A 20,418-nucleotide genomic window follows, 5' to 3' on the forward strand; every position below is an offset into this window, starting at 1 on the left:
GTCCCAACTTTAGCATGTCAGTTCTCAACCTATGATATCTCGGTCCTCATCTATTGCGTATGCCCTTCCCCTCATTCTTTGGTGTTGCTCTACAGAGGCGCCGGACCTAGAAGTAGCCCAATTGGATTTCAAGGCCGATCAAAAACTTACAGCAATTCAATTCTCAGCAACCACCAATCTTTTATTTTTCTTAATCATCTCATGACGCCAGTGATGCGGCGGACAAAAACGAAGAGGTAAGGGATAGCTAGAAGCAGGTGGTGTGACACAGGCGATCCGCCAGTGACGTCCCCGACTCGCAGCAAAGCTTCTCCAACACAGAGCTCTGCATGACGACAGTGACGCAACGAGTCGAGACAACTCGCCACTGAGCATCACATATCACCCTGCTGCTCCTTGAGCTTTGTAGAAGCTCCTGTTTCTTCTCTTTTTACCCTGCGCCCTGTCGAATTGATCAATTTCAAATCGAAACATACAAACCACATAATTACTAGATATCATTAGGACCAATATCACAATGGAACAGGGAAGAAAAAGAGCTCCCAAGCCGCACCACCCGCACCACCCGCATCATATGCCCCCTGGCCAGCCGGCGGGCTACACCGACGAAGCGGCTGCCGAGTGCCACGACCTGATCGACCGCGCCGAGGAAGACGCTCACGTATGTCCTTTACTCACCCACCCAACCCCTCCTCCCTAGCCTTACCACCCAGAGGGAGAGAATACAGATCACTAACAAACCACCACCAGCTCCACGAGCCCAGCTCGATGTACTCAACCACGGATAAACCGGAGCCCGTGCACCGGGCCACTGCCCCCAGCGCTTCTGGTACTGCTGGCGCCTCTGGTGCCGGTGTCGGTGGTGGCATTCGCAGTGGTGGTGATAGTGCCGGCAGTGGTAAAGCCAAAGGCCAGGGTGGACTGGAGGGCGCTGCGGGCGCGGTGGGCGGCACGGCTGCTGCGGCGGGTGAGAAGATGCAGCAAACGGGTCAGAATGTGACGGAGGCGTTGGGTGGGAAGATGGGGGAGGTGAAGAAGAAGATGGGGTTGGGTGAATGAGTGTTACTGTCACAGTATCACCGGGCCAGTATGGGGTTTTGATGGACTATGAGAGGTGGGTGGTGGGTGAAGTGTATTATGACTGGGAAAGGGAATGAGGATGTAAAATAGGTGTTGATGAGATGCTAATTGATGATATGTGAAAAATATAAATGAGTTGATTAGTTTGATGAGTTTGGAGGCTTGAGATGACTTAGGTGACAAGGTGAAGAGTGACTGCATGAGATTTAGCACATGACCGTGGGCTCATGCGCCAACACCGAAAGCGAGTCTGCCCAAAGACCAACACCAAAAACGCCCACCTCACCGTAGTTACTCAGCCCCCCAATACTTCCACCACCGACCACAATCGCACCCGAATCCCAATCATGACTCCAAAGCGCATGTACATGAAAACGCCAGACCGGCCCCGCAGCCCGACCGCGGCTTGTTTCTCATTCCAACGGCCATTCCAACACCGTTCCCTCGGCACCACTCAATGGTAAAAACACCACGCAATGCAAGCTCGGTAGGCGTTCTCCGGCACCAACTGAACCAACGCACGAGTGCGACAAAAATCCATTGGTCCCAAGCTGTCGGGTCGGGCTTGTCTTTGTGGCACTGGCCGAGCCCACGCGCCAACTGGACAATGGCGTTTCCCAAGGTGTCTAGACAGTTGGGGGCATCAATCGACATCAATGAAATGAAATGAATGGAATGAATGGAAATGCATGTTTTTTTGTCTTTGTTTTGAGGCTGACAATGGAGCGCTAAACCAACAAAACCGCCTGGCCCCACTGTGGGCGCCAGGACAAGCCAGGGCACGCCAGGGCTGAGTCGATGGGGTCACTAGGCCCAGGGCGGCCAAGTTTAGCGACCGCAACCGCCCACGGCGTTTTTGTTGTCGGGGTAGACAGACCAGCCTCCTGATAAGGTGTTGCCGTGCGCAGCTGGCACGAGGACGGTTTGGGCGTTCATAGGAGGGGAGGTATATAATCGGGATTTGAAGGTTGGCTTTCAAGGCATAGGTCGCCTTCGTGTTTGTTTGCGTGTTCCATGCCTTCGGGTTTGGTATCGTGTAATTACAGTACCTTACCACTCACACAATCCAGACCAGACATCAACAACATGAGCAGCCCCCCCCGCTCAGCCGTTGAGGAGTCAATAAACTCGACGGCGACGGCACCACCATACACCGCGTCGGTCACAGATTCAGACAACACGACTGTCACCACCGTACCGCAAGAAGGAGAACCCACCCCAATAGTCCTCGACACCCTCATCGAGACTCTCGAAGAACTGGCTGAAGCGCAACGGATCTCCCGACTACCACAGACCGACACGGAACAGCATGATTACAACTGCCGGCTCCTCACGGATAAGCACCCAGACAGCCCCAACACCGAGGCCCTCCCGGCATACAACCGGTACAGTTCTGGTTACGGACCTCGGCCAACTCCCCCTGAAGACCGTGAATCGATTCTCTTCCAGCGGATCGCGGACATCTTTGCCGAACACCCGTCCCTTAAGGAGTTTCTCGGCCTACCGCTGACTCGGTGTCCGCCGGAATACCAAGCCCCGCCATCATATACCACCAGTCTCGTCCCTGATACCACCCAGCAGAAAAACAACAACACCAAAAACCCCGAGCAACACCAAGAAACCACCACCCGCTTCCCAACCAACCCCAAAATCATCAAACTCCACCGCCTCCTCATCACCACCTTCTTCCACACCCTCTCCCCCCACACCCCCTCCGAATCCACCCCCCTCTCCCATCACATCCTCCCAATCCCCGACCCCCACCCCCTCACAACCGCCTACCTCACCACCAACCTCCTCACCCCAGACACCCCCTCCCGAACAGGCCTCACCCCCCTCCTCGCCGCCATCGCCGCCCGCCGTCCCCACACCGTCACCCTCCTCCTCAGAGCCGGCGCAGACCCGAACCGCTTCGGCACCGTCCAGCCCACCGAACCAGGCTACGCCGCTATCCCGCTGGGTGATAAAGCCCTGCACCGGTTGGTTAAGCGGGGCAGAAGGATCCGGGCGAGAGAGAGGGCGGGGAAGCCGTATGTTTACCAGCCGACTACGGTTGAGACGCTGCTGGGGTATTTTGCTGTTGAGAGGACGCCGCTTATGGTTGCCGCTGCGACGGGGCAGTTGACACTTGTGAGGCTGCTGCTTACACCAACTACTGCAAATACCACCAATACCCGCAGAGAACCAGCCCGGGATGAATTAATAGCCTCCGAAGACGGACAACTCGCCCTGCGTCTGGCGCGAGAGGCAGGGCACAGGGAAATAGTCGATTTACTCCCCAAGCGCCGGGGTGGGGAATGGAAACGCTGGAAAACGCATCACGCCGTCGCGCTGGAACGAGTCACCCGCGCAAGCAGGAAGGCTGGGAGGGTGGCGTTGTGGTTCGCTTGGGACTTGCCGAGGTTTTGGGTGTGGACGGTGCCGTATCACGTGGTTTTCCGGCCGGTGGGGAAGATGGGGAGGTGGATGTGGGTTCATAGGCGGGAGGTCGCGGAGTGGTGTCTCAAGCAAGTCAAGAAATCACCCCGGACGGTGGAAAGGGTAGTGGGGGAGGTTTGGAAGGGGGTGAAGGCTCTGCCGGGGGAGGTTGGGGCGGTGATGAAAAAGATTCCGGGGTTGGTGAAAAAAGTAATGAAGTTGGCGTGGAAGGTGATTTCGAGAATCCCGGCCGCGATGAAGGTGTTGGTGGTGTGGGTGTGGGAAGGGTTGAAAGCGCTGGGGAAGGCTACAGGGGAAGTCTTCAAGCGGGTGGTGAGTGTGTTGCATACGCTGGTATGGGCGGTGTTGGGGTGGTTGAAGGGGGTGACGTTGAAGGATGTGTGGAATGGGGTGTGTGATGTGGTGGATGCGGTGGTGCGAAGGTTGCCGAAGGCGGTGTTTGGGGTGTTGAGGGAGCTGGGACCGGCGGTGGGGAGGATGTTGGAGGCGATGTTGGGGTTGTTGGGGGATGTGATTTGGTTTGTGGTGAAGTTGTTGTGGGCTGTGGTGAAGTATGTGCCGAAGCAGATGGGAAAGATTGTGGCGGCGGTGTGGTCGTCGATTGCGAAGGGGTATCATGAGATTATGGTGTGGATTGACCCGAAGCATTAGTTTCTTTTGTAGTGGTGGTCACTGGGGTGTTAATTAGAATCCTTTGTTTACTTATTACCCAATTGGGTCAATAGATATGTGTACTTTATTCTCTAATTTGTATAACTACAGTAACTACTCCGCTGGTGATCACAGTCGTCTAAACTAAAGTACAGCAGAAATGCAAAGTGATATTTCGCTGCATCGCTGTATCAACTGACTGCCTTCTGGCATTCGCTCTCAATTCAAACCAACCAACTATTCCCCACCACCTCCTCCACACTCTCCGTCGGCGCCTCCGGATACTCCTTCACATCCTCCAACCCCCACTCCCCTCCCTCAGCATCAACCAACACCAACCTCGGCACCCCCCACTTCCTCTTTCTGTCTTCATCATTCCCCCCTAAACCTTCCATATCAAGCCCCTCCATCTCCTCCCTCATCCCATCCTGATCATCTCTAGGAGTAGGATCTCTAGGAGGCAAAGGCACCCTAGCCCACCCATGATTCCACCCCCCCTTCGCGACAATCCGTTCAGTCCGTTGTGCGGATTGCCGCTCTTTTGCCCGTTCTACGGCCACTGTGAGGAGGCCTGAGCCCGGGTCGTAGGAGGCTGCGCGCCAGGCTTGGAGCCAGGCGGCGTGGGCGTCTGCGGCTTTTTTGCGTTGGACGTAGGCTGCTACTTCGGCTTTGCGTTGTTCTTTGGTTTTTTTGATAGGGGGATTTTGGGTGGGGGTGGTTTGGGTGTTGGTGGGGGTTTGAGTTGTGGTGGTGGTGTGTTGGGGGTTGATGGGTTTGTTGATAGCCTTGACAATCTGGTGATTGAGAGGGTCTTTGCTGACAGTGGTTTCGTTGACAGCCTTTTCTTTGTTAGCTGAGTTCTCTTTCATAAAAACCGGAATAAAAGATAACTGGAATACAAGAAAACCGGAATACAAGCAAACCGGAAGACAAGAAAATCGGCATAAAAGAGAACGGGAAGAAGAAGAAAGCTAGAAAAAAAGAGGACCGGATCGGAAAAAACAAATAAAAATTGGAGCAAAACCTTTCTCACTCACAGTTTCTTTGCTTACAGTCTTGTCGTTGACAGTCTGGACAGTCTCGCCAGTCTCACCAGTCTTAACAATATTCCCAACACCCTCATCCATCGTCATCTCCCCAACACTCCTCCTCCTGCTGACTATCCGGCTCCTACTTCTTGACCTGACAGAGCTCCTTGTACTGACAGGACGCGCGCCATTCCTCACAGTTCTCTGTGACAGGGCGACCATCTTGGACGGCCTGTCCACAAAACTCGACAGCGGCGAGGGAGCAACGGGCGGAGCTGATGACAGCACCGCGAGGTCGTCCGCACCCTCTTCTAGAATTGTGGAATTTTGCTGTAGTCGACGGCTGGGGAAGGCGATTGGTTGGGCGGATGGACGGCTTGTGGTGGGGGTGGTGTTGGTATCACTTTCGTGATTGTTGTTGGAAGTGTTGTTGTTTTGATGGGAATTGGTGTTGATTTTTTGTGTGTTGTTTTGTGTGTTTGTGTTTGTTGTGTTCTTGTCACTGCTGCAATGGCATCAGCGGTGTTCAATCTCGCAGCCCAGGAACGGGATCGCCTCACCCAGAGGCAGAGACCGTTCCTTCACTGCTTGTACCCGTGGTGGTCATGCTGCGCATTGCGCCGCGGGCCAGCGCGGCCGTTTGCGCCAGGGCGGAGGAGAGAAGAGAAAACCCCATTTTGGGACTTTTATTTTCTTTTTTGTTTGTTCTTCACTCACGGCCCGTCGGCGTTGTTGGCCGTTGCTGGTCGGTGGTTGTGGTTCTCACCAGAGGAGAGAAAATTGGTGCGGACGCGGGGAACGCGACCGTGGATGTTGGTTTAATTAAGGTTTCAGGCAGAGCCAGAAAATAAGAGTGTTGTGTGTTTTGTGTTTTTCCGACGACTGGTAAGGACGTCGATACAGGGTTTTTGTGATAATTGTGATTTTATTTTCTTGTTGTGGTTCTGTTTGTTTTGTTTAAGCGCAGGTATGGTAAGTTGATGGATCGAGTTGAACCAGTTTTAGGGTTTGAGCAGCGCGGTAGGAAAAGGAAGAAGAGGAGCGCAGAATGGGAACGAACGGCTCTTATAGTTTCGCGGGCGAGGCCCATGGTGCCTGAATTGACGCCTTGTGACGGCATCCATTGTGGTGTTTTGACCAAAGCTCAGGGTGATTTTCTGCAGCAGAAGCTTCTATCGCAGCCCAGATCATTCCTCCATACCACCATAGATATCACAGATGCATATGCGTCCAAGCAGTGCATGAATGCCCCATGCTTTGGATGGCGTGCGTGCTGTGTGCCATCTTTGGCATGCGAGGTCAACCTTATCTTGACCGTGCTGAGAAGAATTGCCGGCACAGCTGCTGGACGGTTTGACTCGCCCCAATGATGTATGTGATGTTTCGGGTCGATGAACTCGAGAATTCCAGCGTCGAGGGTTCGAGGCATTGTTCAGGCTTAATCTCGCGGATGCATGATGATATATCGTGGTTTGGATCTTGGATATCGCCGGGTATAATCGGGAGGAGAGACCCTTTGTTCTGGTTCTCTGTGGTTATTGACGGGGTTAACAATAGCTCTTGCAGACACGGCGATATGGGAGGGGAATTAACGATTGAGACCGAAGTAGGGAAGTAGGGTCTCGAGTGCAAACCACAATTTGGCCCAGGACTTTCGGAAGTGCAGAGAAAAGAGCCTCCGGAAAAACGAAGTTGCAACACGTTCGCGGCGAGAGCGCGTTCCAAGTACCCCATTCTCTGGCTAGCAAAACGAAGGATGATGTGGATGCTTAGACTGAACCACCAGGTTCGCGCTTTGATCTGGGGGATGTGCCATGGTATACGAATAAAAAGGTCTTCACCTGCTGCAACAATAATTGGATGTTTGTCCTTCGCGAGAACAATGGGGATTACAACGATGAGTAAAAGTGATAGGTGAGAAACAAACCGAAACAAAGACTGACTAACCTGAAGAATCTCCTACCACGAACCAGAAGTTTGATGAAGGGTTTGCCGTTCTTGTTCACTAAGCAGTCAACATTGCTCGTTTTACTTCAAATTGTCTCTGCAATCATAGCAACAAAATCCTTCCATAAGTGCGCCACAGTAAAAAGTAATTAGTCAATTGCTGTGACAATAGATAGTTCATCTCTTGTAACAAACCGTGGCTTGGTTCTTCGCCAAACTTTCAGCCTCGTGCTCATGAGCACGGTTATGAATGCAACTTCATGACTCTATGTCCTCATCCCTGATGCTTTTCCCCTAGATTCATAATGCATCTCCGGCAGGCAACGCCGAAGTCTTCCTAGGCTAAAGTTGCATGTAACATGCCCACACAAAACCTGCCGGAAGAACAGAGCCTTCTCCGCTCTTGGAACCATGGATGGCGGACGCTGTGATAAAGACGTGATCGGTGATATAGACACGAAAGCACGATTGTACATGGATCCACGGCTCACCCGAGGTCCAAGCAACATTTCAACGTTCCAAACCGGCGAGTTTGAATCATCATCACCATCATCGTCACCGGTGGAGAAGTGGAGAACCTCGTCGTCCCCGCCCTCGACCGCAATGCCAACCCGTTTTGATATCCCATTCTCCCCGACGCCGGGTTCAGGGTTCACTGTTGTCAATGGGTGAGTCCCGTTCCGGCGGTTCGGTTCCGGTTCCCTGTCAACTCAAAAAAAAAAAAACGCCTTACCGTGTTGTCTCGCGGATCTCGGAATGTGGGCGAACATCTCTTCCACAAATGACACCGTCAACGGTCGGCCCCCTGCTGGATGAAACGTCTCTTTTTGAGTTGAGATTAAGGTTAGAATCTTGGGTTCAGCGTTGACACGGCGGAATGAAGATCCGGCCGAGTAAGAGTCCCCACCTATAAGGCGGGGCCCGGTCGAAGACGCCTTGCGGTCACCCCCACTTTCTGCCCTGTGGGAGGGCCCGGCGCCTGCGAAGCCTCCACTTTGTTGTTGAGCTTGACTTTTGTGTGGTTGCTGACGGCTCCCATGTTGAACAAAAAGCAACTTCGGCGGTTGAAAACTTATTGGAGCTGCAGGATCCCTTCGTTTACCCTTGATACGTGGTGGATTCCCGGGGGATGACCTGCGTGACTCGAAGCGGGCGTGCAGTCTAGCACAGCAAGTATCCTGTTTCCGTTGATGACTTGAGCACGGGATGTCAGATGCTGGCTGGCAATGGTGAGAATGTCTCGAATGTCTCGAATGTCAAATGTCAATTCACCGAGAGCCAAGCTCCGAGAACTCCTGGCCAGCTTGACATTGACCCGATGTCAACTCAACACCAAGATCAACCTGTGAGTCAGTATCTAAAATAGGACACGAGCCCTATCCGGAAGAGACCTGCTGTCGACCAAATAGGACTGCATAGGACTGGTTGTGTGACTTTGCCAGCCGTCGACTGTGGGTTCTCGGTCGCTCGCGTGGCCTCCTGGTCGTCGGCTTGGACACAGATGTCAGCAATTGGCGCGAGGCGCACTGCGCTTCGCTTTGACATTTTTCGTAACCCTGAATCTTCAACATCCCGCCAAAACCAAAACTTGGTGCCGAGGGGCAACTTGGCAACGTCCTGCCGAAAAAAATACCCCCCTGTCAGGCAGGCGTCCAGGCTGGCGGTCCTGGAGGTTCTCTCGACGGGATGTGGAAGGCCACCAATGTACGCTGGGCCGACCGACCACTGCAGGTGCGGCTGGGTACTCGCAACTCTGCTGGGTTCAACGGGACAGAACGGGACGAGGAGACTGGATAAACCGATCAAGAAGGATGGGAAAAGCAAGCAAAGCAAGCTGGCGCGGCAGTTGGACGAGTTGCATGCGCCAGCCGCTGTGGGCAGCCGACCAGCCCCAGGGGGGCTTAGCTAATCCCGAAGCGGGCAAGCTCCCGTCGACCATCTTTTCCCCACTCACCGAGGCGAAGGGGGGCATAAGTTAGGGGAGGAGAAAAGCAAGCCGAGCCATTGGTGGCGGCCTCGATTGACAGTCGCTCTTGCAGAATTTCAAGGCCGGGTTTCTGCCTGAAAGGCCAGAAAAACTCGCCATCATCTGGCGTCGCATGTTGCTGTGTTGTCCTCGGTCGCTCTTCCCTTCGGGGCTCTGGACGGAACTGGAACGTCTCGACTCCTCTTCGGCTGTGCTCTCGCCTGCCTTTTTCCTTTTCACGCCCCGATTCCGACTTACCGACTCCAACCGAGACGACCTGAGCAGAAAGCTCAAATCCAAAGTCTCCCAAACGGCGGTTTCCTCTTTTTCCGAAGTTCATGATTCAGTCAGCTCGTTCGTCCCATGATCTGCCGGCCCGCACCTTTCCTCGTGGCAGTGGACTCCCGTCGGGCGTGCTGCGCTGCCGGCCTACCCCACTCCCGCGCCTTTATTCAGCGACGCCGACAGCGCAAAGCGGCCCGCTCTAGGCCCTGCATCGTGAAATGATGGGTGCGTCGCCCCTTCATTTCGTGCTGTGTCCTGTGTTTATTTGCATTGGGATTTTTGGTTCATGGATCGTTTGATGCATGGCTAGAATGGCCGTCATTCACTCAGCTCTTCGCAGCACATTTCATGGCCGTTGTCGTGCATACTGACATCGATTTGTGATAGACGGACAATTCCATTCTGACGGAGGTGAGGCGGACCAGTTTCAACACGCATCTTACCATGGCCACCCCGGCACAATGGATCACACAATGGTCGCTCCTCAGGCAATGGGAGACCCGATGGACCTCGATTTTGACCTTGACGCTGCTCTATGGGCTGGTGATTTGGAACCGTCTAGCAACTACCAATCTCATGATTCCCGGATGAGCGTCGATTTCGGGGACAGTATGCCCGCTGATTTCCTGTTCGCCGAGGACGAGGGCGTTTTCCCGGTGGCCTCCTTTTATAACCCGCCCTTATCCCAAGCCATCAACATCCCGCAACCGCCTTCGGCCCCATCACCCACGAGGACGGTGTTCCCGGCTTCCCGCTCCGAGGCTGGATCAGACGATGCCAAATCTCTCGAGGATGGATCCCCCAATGGCTTGGCACGGGAACGACTTCGCCGGCAGCTCTCGCTTTTGTCGAAAGGGTGGGCTGGAGACGAGATTCGGTTCAAGAACTGCGACCCGTCCAAGGCTGTTGTGCTGCATACGTTAGCCATTGAACTTGGCCTAGGATATAACCATGATGTCAGGAGCCGCGAGGTTTCCATGTCACGTCTCGAGTCAGCGCAGGTCGCCTCGAAGCCCCAGCAGCCTCCGCGTCGGCTTTCATCGACACTGTCCCGGTCTTCCACCGAACTTGACTCCGCACTCTGCCTCCCTAATCTACCCTCCGTGCCGGAATTCCACGCCGTCGACATCACTGCGCATTTTAATATGAGCCAGGAGTCCATATCGCAATCTTCTCAGACTGTCCGTACAGAGTCAGGAGACCAGCAGCTGGTACGCCGGCCGAGTCGCAGCGAGCGCATCACCGATTCCATCAGCAAGCATGTCTCCACGCTCAAGACATCTATCTCCAAAGGTGGGCGGCGTGGGCCGCTGACCGAGAACGGGCGTCGGGATATGAGGGCCTTGGAAGCGGCTGGAGGAGCGTGTTGGAGATGCAAGGTGCTCCGGCGTAAAGTGAGTGTGGCCCTTGATTCGGACCTTATCATGTGTGCTGATCATCTTCGAGTGTGACCCCGGAAGCCCATGCAGGTGCTGTTTGCAGAGCGTGCCGATGCCTCACCTCGGCGAAGATGCGCCTTTGTGGCCCCTGATCGGCTGTCGACGTGGACCCCTGCGAGACTCGATACCCCGACAACTGCTGTGTCCCGAGCCGAAGTCCGGGCTTCACCATGACGTATCGACGATATCTCGCCGGTGCCGTTCTGTGGGAATTATCGAACGGTGCCTTCTCTCCGCGGAAAGCCAGCGGCTGGCCGACATGAAAGCGGTTCTCGAAGGGGCCGGTTCCAAGATATCGATTTCAGACCCGACATTCCAGGCCTCTTTCTCCTCCTTTATCGAAGCCGGACGATACCGTGACCGAGGTTCGCTACAACGGAGCTACATGTGCGGGGACAGTCCCGTTACATACACCGAGTTGATCGCCACTGTTGCGTGGGAACTTGCGGATAACCAGGGGGTGCTGGCGTCCCTTGAAATCAAATCATGGACGAGCTTCATGGGCATGTTGGAGACTGCGTCCATTTACGAGGCCGAGGTTGGCCAGGTAGGTTGAACGTCTTTGTACTTTTACGGTAATCATGCTAACATCGACCAGACATCGCTTGTTATTCTGTCCATAGTGTGTTTGAGACATTGCCTGGAGGCGCTCCGACTACACGCCGCGAACCTTCTCTCGCCAGGTGGCCATGACGATTGCGGCGGCGGACAATGCCACGTGGAATGCATCGACAACTTGCGGTTCCAGGTCGCGGCTTACGTCGACGAACTCTCGTCCGTCATATTTAACAAGGAGAACATGCGCGACAGGAAGTGGTGGTTGTCGACATTTTACAGCTTGTACATCCAAAGCTACGTGCGACACGCCCTTGTGATTATCGAAAAGCAGCTTCGATTTCAATTAGTCGACGATGTCCCGGCCGAGGATCTGACCACCACCCAATACCTCCACCTTCCCGCAGTGCTATTCACGGCAGCGTCGGCGAAATACGATCCCCTTTTGGATGGAAGACTCCAGTATGCCTTGATGGAAAACTCGGTTATTCCGGAGACATCGGTTCCTGAGTTGCATCACGCTTCCGCTCGGCAGGCTTGCGAGGTGGACAAATGGCCCGAGGCAGGAATCCGGACCCCGTATCAGTTTCTTCGGCGGCTGCTCCAGATCGGTTCACTCGACTTCTTTGATTCAGGGCTGGACACCTCGGGTGCGACAGGGCCGAGGTCTCCGTTGTCGTTGGCTTCGCCTTCGTCGGCTAGGGGCAAGGTGGAATCGCCCATTTCTCCTGGTTTAGGGGCATTTGAGGACGGACTGGGATTCCCGCGGCCGCCTTTTGATCAGAGCAAGAGAGATTCATGGAACAGCCGTTACTCGAGACAACCGTCTACGAAATTCTCGAACCAGAGCTCGGACAGCTTGGCGCGAACGATGTCCACCGATGTGACGAGCATCTACGAAGCCTCCATCCTAGCGGGCGTCTCCTTCTCGGGCAGTGTCGCCGACCTAAAGGGGGACATGTGCCTCGATCTGACGACCATCAACCCCTCCGCGCTGTTTGCGACCCACCATAACGGCTCATCGCAGTCACTCGAACAGGCCATGGCGGAAAGCGTGGCTCGGCACGACGGGCCGGCTGTTGGGACAGTTCCGGGCCTCAGTTCCGAACCGACTTTTGTTTGCAACTGTTGCCCGCGAGCCCCGCGGCATTTCCATACGAGCGAAGAGCTTACGTACGTATCCCGAAGGCGCATGACGTGACCCACTGTACAGCGAAACTAACCTGACATCGTGTTGTAGACACCACGAAGCCGAGAAGCCGCACCCGTGCACGCAGTGCAAGAAGCGTTTCAAATCCCCCACCGAAGCCGAGCGTCACCTCAACGCAATCCACCTGAAAGCCGATTTCTGGTCATGCAAGGTGCTCGAGAACCCGCTACTGGCATACCACGTCCAAACGTACCACGGCGTGACCTTTGACGTCTGCGGCTTCTGTGGCGGAGAGTTCGCCCGAAAGGAGAACCCGAACCGGGATAGTGGGGGAAACGTGGGCGAGATGGTGGCGGACCGGGAGGCATTGGTGGCGCATGTTGAATCGGTGCATCGGATCACGGACTGTGATCGGAACAAAAAGTTTTACCGCGCGGATAACTTTCGGCAGCATTTGAAGAACACGCATGTGGCGCTGCCGGGGAAGTGGTTGAAGTCGCTGGAGAAGGCGTGTCGGAGCACGGCGGTGACGCCGGGTGATGGGGGGGCTATGGGGATGGGGATGGGAACCGCGATGGGAGCCGGGATGGGGACAGGAATGGGGGTGGGGTTGGGGTTGATGGATGGTTCAGGTGGGCGGGTGTGAGTTGGCTTTTGGATACCCATGTGCGTGTTTGGAAAGCGAGTTGTGTTTTGACGGGTATTGAGGCGGGCTTTTTGAAGCGACGTTTTTGACGTGACGTTTTTGATACCAGCTGTTTTTGGTCTAGAGTTGGGGGATGGATCTTTGGAATAATGGGCTTTTGGGGTGTGGTCTTGTGTTCAACATTTAATGAGGGTGTATTCCTGCTAATGATACCACGCATCTCAGTTGGATATCTCGTTCTGAGCGTAGCTAATCTCTGAGGGACTTACACGAGAACAGTTCTTTTCGATACACTGGTGACCCCTTCAAGTGAGACTGATTTAATCCTCAAGTTGCGAGAAAGCGAGCGACCACTGACCCAATCACGACAGGATAAGCGTTTCTTCACAGGCAGGATCCTCACGGTCAAGATTTGTTCAAAATACGTCAAATGTATGTGCAAGAAGTTCTACAACACCCGAGCCGGCGCCTTAGGTACACTACTACCCAAGATAAATAGGCGACTCATTCCCCCCACGCTCCCAGCTAACAAAGGGCCTAGGTACGTTCCTCGTCCAGGTACCCAGCTAAGCTAACCTACTGTCCCCTTACACGCACTGGCTGTAGTAGTCGTTGGTCACCTTGCAGGTCGACCCGCTGGCGCAGACCGTGCAGCCGGTGTAGTCCTTGCCGCCGCATTGGGCCCTATTTCACGCTGTCAGCACAATATCCCTTACTTTCATCATCCCCATCCCCAAGAGCAAGCATGATAAAACCACCAAGGTAGTCCTCCCAGAGGAGAAATGAGAATGGCGTTTGAAGGAAAGAGAGAAACCTACCACTGAGCAACAGTGCATCCATTCCCACCGCTCGGCGCCGACGACGTCGACGCAGGCGGCTTGGTGCTGGTCGAGGCCGGGGGCTTCACCGAGGTGGTGGTCGCGGGAGGGTTGCCGCCGTTGCCGTTGTCGTTGCCTGAGCAGGTGAAGACGGAGGGTCCGGGGACGGTGTAGTTGTGGAAGTTTGTGTAGATCTATTTTTTCCTCTTTCGTTAGCATCTCATTCCTCTCCTTCTTTCTTTTGTGGGAGGGAACGGGGAAACAAGGGGGAAAGGGGAAAGGGAGAAAGGGCGTACGTTAACGGTATACCCAGGATCAGTCTCCTTGAAGGCACCGGGGATGGAAACAGTCGCCGGGTTGGCGCTGCCACCGCCAGTGACGGTGATTTGGGCGCATTCGACGTAGAATTGCGGGATGCCTGCTGGCCAGGGGTTGTGGATGCCGAGTTGTTGGATGCGGAGGAGGTAATCGCCGGCGGGGATGCAGCTGGGGATTGTGGCGGTGTAGTCGCCTGTTTGCTTCTGTTAGTTGCGTGTGTATATTGGGGTGGGTGGGTGGGTGTGGGAAGGGGTGTGGGAAGGGGTGTGATAAGGAGGGGAGAGGGAAAAAGGACATACTGCCGAGGTTCCAGGTGGCCTGGCCGCTGCTAAAGTCGGCACCCCAGTCCTTGATCTTGAACCAGCCGCCGCTGCCGTCGTAGTCGGAGGCGGAGCCGGGGGCCTTGGAGAGGTAGCTGGGTGGTTGTGTCAGTCTGGAGATTCTCAGAGTTATTGATGTGGTATAAGGGATCTTACATGGAGGTCGGCCCCTGGTGGTACACAGGCGTGTCGGAGGTAAAAGTAAACGACGAGCCGGCCTGCACAGTAACGGTGTCGGTGCCGGACCCGGACGCGCCCACGTTGCAGCGGAGGTCGTTGGAGGTCAGGTCGGTCACGGGCGAGTTGTAGTTGGAGTTCTTGCGGATGTACTGGTACACAGCGTGCTTCGAGCCGCCCGTGGTCAGCTGCTCGAAGATGTAGTGGGCCGACACATCGCTGACGGCGAGCGAGAGGGCCGCGGCGGTCAGGAGGCCCTTCATTATGAGTGTGTGTGAGAGAGAGAGAGAGAGTCGGTGGACTGGTGAAGAAGAGGGAGGGTGGTTTGTTTCTTGGCAGAGCTGCGGTGACTGACTGACTTGGAGACAACAACAAGAGAAGCACCGAGAAGAGGGATATATCTCGCTCATATAGTGATTCCCCCTTTCTCACTTAACCCTCCAAACATCCCGTCAACCCGGCCCTAACCTCATCAGTTCTCCCCACGGTCCCGGTCAAACCGCCGGCCTGGCCAGACCCAACACCACCAGCGGGGCCATTGCAACGCGAACGTCTCATCAACGGACAGGAAAACACCACAAAAATGCGCGCCACCATCGGCACGGTATTGCCTTTCAAGCCGGCCTGGCGCCGTGGCGCCCGCTACCGGGTTTGCTCCCGTCTGTTCACCCAGGGCCGCACATGCCCAGACTCGGCCTTGTCAAGCTTGAGAACCCCCAGAACTGCTACCCCCCTGCATGGAAACGGCCCGCAAGTGACCGCAAACCGCCCGCAACGGACAGGCGTGTGATCCTCAAATTCCAAAATTGACGGACTGCTCTTGTCCGGAGGCTCAAATGGGGTTGATGGCATGGGTGGGTTGGCCAATGGGGTTTAGGGGGGCTGATGGGAGGTCGCACTGGGGTTGTGGCGATGGGGTATTTAGCCGGACATGGGGCAGTCAGTCAAGGGAAGAAAGAGAGTGAGAATGTCTGGAGGGTGATGCATCATGCATCGTGGGCCATGCACCGCACCATGCACCCCACAATGGGAGAACCTGGTTCTGGGTGATTTTTTGGTATGTTTTTTTGACTTTTGAGTGAGCATTTTGTTTTGCGCGGGTTGGGTCTTTCGGCGATGGCACTGTGCCATCGCGGGGTGAACGTGTCTCGGTCCCGTGGTTCGTGGGTCGGTTGAGGATGCCGAGAGAGACCACTTGAGGTTGCGAGCGCTTGGCTTGCGTCTTGGTGCCGAGGCGTCGAAGCAATTAATGGCAGTTTGTATCGGTTGTTTGTTGATGCATGAACCGTTCATGGCTCCTCTGTGATTAGCCCTCAGTTTCCGTCATTGAATGTTTCCAGCCCTCCAAGAAACTCCATTTGCAGACGAAAAAAAGTCGACGATCAGATCGACCCCAGGTTTAGGCCCAAGAATAGAACAGCCCGGCGAGCCCGGGTACCCGGTTCTCCTGACGGGTGTCCGGCCCACAAGCGGGCGCTGTGTCCAGAAGGGGAAGGATTGTCGAGCGCGGCTCCGGAAGACCAGGAATGGCTCGCTCCGAGATCTCGGCGGGCGCTGCCGACTGTTCCAGAATCTGGCGGAATCTGGACTCCCTCGTGCCCCGTATTTACACATGTTGTTGCATGTGGAAATCCTAGAAAGGGAACTTCTGGATGGAATCAAGTCTCGTTGTTTGCTTCGCTGAGTGTTGCACATTCAGGAAAATGAAGATGATGATCCAAGTGCCTGTTTTCGAGAAACTGCATATCCAGCACATGAGAGTAAAAGATGAAGGTGAACTATCTTTCATAAAAATCTCTAGTTTTTTTTTCTCTGTTGCCTTTTTTGGGGGGTTTTATTTTTTTTTCTTGCCATTCTTTCTCCGGCCCATAACGCTATCTAGATCCAAAATCCTCTCTCCCCTAGTGGAAATAACTCGGATTCGGCCCACCCCCGTACTCCGCGGCTCGAATATGGCCCAAACACCCCTCCAGCGTCTGCAACGCGGCCAAGTTTGCCGGTTGCTGTGTTTCGGGGTCCAATGTCCAAAAGTCCAGCGAATACGCCATTGCCGTGTCGATCTGATCAAGCATCCCTCCATCTGAATCCAAAGACGAAGCCAAGTACGGCACCTCACCGAGGCCCGGAACAGGCCGGATATAAGGGTGAACCGGCCAACCTGCTGTGTCACTATCCCCGTCACCATCACTGCCCGCCCTGATGTGAAGCTGCTTCCCCCCTTCACCATGACCGTGACCATCTCCATGCCCATAAATCCCATGAGAGCCTACAGGAGCCCACTCAAACACCATCCACCGTGTCCCAACCGCCAGAATCAAGTACACATTCCGCTGCGGATGAGCCACCCGCAACCGGTTTACCGCTTCCTCCATTAATTCTTTCCATCCCCTCGATGTGTCATCCCCGGCTGGTCTGCACTTGACCCATAGGACGTCCCTTTTTACTCTCTCGCTGCGGGGTTCTGCTGCTGTTGCTGCTGAGGTCGTAGTAGTCTGCACCACCACGATTGTCGCGTCTTCCGGTGCTCGGTCTGGGGGTATACCACTCTCGTTATCCTCACCACCGCGGTGTTGATGTTCGCGCTCCGGCGGACCGCGGTAAGAACCCCAGCGGACTGTGTACCGCGTTCTTTGTGCAGCGCTGGCGGTTATGGGTTGGTCTGACAGGGGATCAGGAGAGGCCGGGGCGGCCGGTAGAGTAAGACTAGGAAAGCGATCGGGGAAGTAGATTCAGAGGATGTCGGTCCAGACGGTTTGAACAACGTCTGGGTGTGGGTAGGTTGGGCCGAGAGCGTGCACTGCGAGGAGACTGGGCGGTTTCGGTGGGGGAGTAAAAATGGCTGAGAGTTGATATAATTATTCATTTCATTATTGAGTCCTGCGCTGTGGAATATGCGGATTTGAAACGGACTGTTGAGATGGTAACCTGGTGAGGGAAGAGTCGGTGAGGCAAACGTACCGGTTGGGAGGCTCGGACATTGTTTTGCCAGCTTTTATGTCGCCAGAACTTGGTTCTACACATGAAAGCTGGGTTTGATTTACTCGAGAATTTTAGCAATCTCAGTATTCATAGGGCGTCAGAGGTGGGGAGCTCAGGAGTCAAAGCTTTACGGTTAAGTTCATGTGGTTGGTATCTGGGAAGTGTGGGGTGTACTTGCAATGTCCGGTAGTCATCGGATAGCTGGCCCTTGGCAACCTCGAGGAAGCTCTCGCGGCGCTGAGGGCTGCGGCGAATAAAATGAACAAGGTAGTGGAGCTTCTCAATTGGCCCAGCTTTCCGCCATTGCCTCGGAAGCTCTCCCTCTTGCTCAGTGTCAAGGCGGGCTTGAGAACCCTCCTCGAGCGTTTGAAGGATATTCTTATTGCTTCCCTCAAGGAAGGCTTTGGCAACGAGATTTAGGATGTGGCCAAAGCAGCGGAGTCGGCCCTTCCTCTTTAGCTTCGTGACTTCGACGGCAGTGAGCGCGGGGTTGAAGTGTTGTAGTAAGGCGGAGATGCAGCCATCATTCGACTCCACGTTGTCAGACTGGAAATAACCCAATTGCTGGGCCAGACCGAAGCGCTCGACGACCGTAACAACTCCTTGGGCCAGGTTATCACCGCTGTGGCTGCCCTTGATCCTTTTGTCACGACCACTGTGCCAGACGTACGGAAGCGGGGTGCGGGACGTCCCGAGCCAATCGCTAGAATAACCAATCAGCAGATGCTCAGTGCGCTCAGCTACCGAGCAGGCTGAGCAGTGTGCTCAGCGAGCCTCATGATTGAGCAAGGAGAGCAGGATGCTCAGTGTGCTCAGTCACTGAGCAAGGGAAGCACATGGGACGTAGCCAGTATATAGTCACTCGTTCTGGAGAGCTCTGGGAGTTCTCCAGTTAGCAATCACAGCTACAGTTCGCTACAAGCTCGCAAGCCTACTGTTGAGACAAGCCTATTGTTGTGCACCCTTTGGCTGTACCGAACCTAAGCATCCTTTGCAAGAGTACCTTCACTGAACCCTAACAGGACAGGATCCTAGAGAGGTTCGTCACACCTTTCCAGGGCCAGTAGATGCGTTTCCAGGGTTCCGGAGCTGTTGAAGTGGTGTACAGCTACTACCAACAGGGCGATAGAGTTGGTTGATGTCCACAGGTCGAAAGAGATATGTTTTTTGAAGGCGGGAGAGGACGCCAAAGACTGTTTGAGCAAGGCGAATTGCTGGTCGTATAGACCGTCTAACCACTTCCTCACTGTTGACCCAGACTCCGGTAATAAGGAAGCTACCTTCTCGGCGTTCAACTGCATCAACAGACTCCGGAAATGAGGGTTCTGGACGACTGAAAAAGGCAGGTCTGAATCGACGATCCAGTTGAGCATATTCTCCTTAAACAACTTTGCTATGCTCTTCAACACGGGAGTTCGTAGTGCGCGACCGGCCGTAGCAAAAGACCGCAACCCAGCAGCCAGCCGCATTCGTTTACTTGAGCCCTGAACCCTGCTGCTGCCGTCTTCAGCATCGCCAGCCGTTTCAGTGATCCTGTGGGACTTTTTCAAGTGCTGGGCAGCAGCGCTTGTGGCCTGGGAGCTGAAGATGCTGGAACACAGCTCACAACACCAGAAAGAGCCATCGGTCTTGTCCCCTTGTAACCGCGTGAGCCAGATACCGTGTTTCCCGATCCACGAGGTCCGATTCTTCTTAGATAGCCATTCCTCTAGAATATATCTATTTCCTTTATGGAGAATCGCTGGAAGGTCCTTAACGGCGAAGAGGGACAATTGTTCTACGGGGATCTCTGCTGCCTCGCGAGCTTGGTCGGCAACGCTGCGGGCCCGGCGGAGGCGGGAGAAGGCGCTGTTTCCGGAGGTGGAAGCGATCGGTATGTCGGATAGGTGGATTGGAGCATCGCTGGCAATAGATGCCGTGTCTGAGCAATCGGCAAGGTCACTCATAGCAGACGTTCAGAGGCAACAGTGACCTAGTATAATGGTTCGCGGCGCTCGAGCGGGGACGCAACACCAAGGGGAAGCATCGCGATATCGCGCGTGTCGAACCGAGGGCCCGGGTGTTTTCTTGGCCAGAGGGTCAGAAACCTTGAACCCTCGGGGTTTGCCGGGGTGTCCAAAGAAGGGGAAAATATGGGCCAAAAATTGACAATTCGCCAATCAATCTGGTGCCCGAATTGGATTAAATTGGGGCTCAAAAATCCAGAATTGGGTTGGATTGGATTGATTGGATTAGAAGATTGCCAAGAAAAAATTGGATTATTGGGAGCGCTGCTAAGATCATCTCGGACAATCATGTCGCATTATTTCGCTTCGTCGCGCCCTATACCAAATCTGCACCTCTCTCTCCCGGCTAAATATGTCTTATGTTGCTGCAACTACGTCACACCTGGAAGATGGATATTCCGTTTCTTATCGAGGCCGAGGGCCGGCGGCTAACCTCGGATAAGTGGCAAGTACACACACACACACATTTTATTCCGCCCGGCGGGCTTAACCCGAAAGGGCAACTATCACGTGTCTACTAGTACATATCCAACAATGGATCCTAATCTCCTAAAGCCCGTAACGTATATTATAAGCGAGTGGATCATATAAGCGAGTGGATCAAATTCTCACGC

At 54.6% G+C, this 20,418-nt stretch overlaps 6 protein-coding genes across 6 annotated transcripts; 3 read left to right on the top strand and 3 right to left on the bottom strand.

Moving 5' to 3' along the window:
* Window positions 1-517: 517 nt before the first annotated feature.
* C8A04DRAFT_33299 (uncharacterized protein) lies at window positions 518-1,059 on the top strand (the record flags this gene model as incomplete). Its single annotated transcript, XM_062782412.1, has 2 exons — window positions 518-661; window positions 751-1,059. The coding sequence occupies 2 exons, from the start codon at window positions 518-520 to the stop codon at window positions 1,057-1,059; spliced, it is 453 nt and encodes a 150-aa protein (XP_062632599.1).
* Window positions 1,060-2,166: 1,107 nt separating this feature from the next.
* On the top strand, window positions 2,167-4,170 carry C8A04DRAFT_33300 (uncharacterized protein; the record flags this gene model as incomplete). Its single annotated transcript, XM_062782413.1, has 1 exon — window positions 2,167-4,170. The coding sequence occupies one exon, from the start codon at window positions 2,167-2,169 to the stop codon at window positions 4,168-4,170; it is 2,004 nt and encodes a 667-aa protein (XP_062632600.1).
* A 224-nt stretch (window positions 4,171-4,394) lies between these two features.
* Window positions 4,395-5,874, bottom strand: C8A04DRAFT_33301 (uncharacterized protein; the record flags this gene model as incomplete). The annotated part of the gene is made up of 3 exons (XM_062782414.1): window positions 4,395-5,009; window positions 5,223-5,700; window positions 5,759-5,874. The coding sequence occupies 3 exons, from the start codon at window positions 5,872-5,874 to the stop codon at window positions 4,395-4,397; spliced, it is 1,209 nt and encodes a 402-aa protein (XP_062632601.1).
* Window positions 5,875-9,899: 4,025 nt separating this feature from the next.
* C8A04DRAFT_16048 (uncharacterized protein) lies at window positions 9,900-13,186 on the top strand (the record flags this gene model as incomplete). The annotated part of the gene is made up of 4 exons (XM_062778712.1): window positions 9,900-10,790; window positions 10,843-11,382; window positions 11,434-12,563; window positions 12,631-13,186. The coding sequence occupies 4 exons, from the start codon at window positions 9,900-9,902 to the stop codon at window positions 13,184-13,186; spliced, it is 3,117 nt and encodes a 1,038-aa protein (XP_062632602.1).
* Window positions 13,187-13,773: 587 nt separating this feature from the next.
* C8A04DRAFT_33304 (glycoside hydrolase) lies at window positions 13,774-15,082 on the bottom strand (the record flags this gene model as incomplete). Its single annotated transcript, XM_062782415.1, has 5 exons — window positions 13,774-13,870; window positions 14,005-14,198; window positions 14,301-14,515; window positions 14,622-14,737; window positions 14,799-15,082. The coding sequence occupies 5 exons, from the start codon at window positions 15,080-15,082 to the stop codon at window positions 13,774-13,776; spliced, it is 906 nt and encodes a 301-aa protein (XP_062632603.1).
* Window positions 15,083-16,720: 1,638 nt separating this feature from the next.
* Window positions 16,721-17,278, bottom strand: C8A04DRAFT_16051 (uncharacterized protein; the record flags this gene model as incomplete). Its single annotated transcript, XM_062778713.1, has 1 exon — window positions 16,721-17,278. A coding segment is annotated over one exon (558 nt), but the record flags the coding sequence as incomplete, so codon positions are not given.
* Between the last annotated feature and the right edge of the window lie 3,140 nt (window positions 17,279-20,418).

The sequence above is a fragment of the Dichotomopilus funicola genome, assembly GCF_033296635.1.
Source record: "Dichotomopilus funicola strain CBS 141.50 unplaced genomic scaffold C8A04scaffold_124, whole genome shotgun sequence".
Lineage (NCBI taxonomy): Eukaryota > Fungi > Ascomycota > Sordariomycetes > Sordariales > Chaetomiaceae > Dichotomopilus > Dichotomopilus funicola.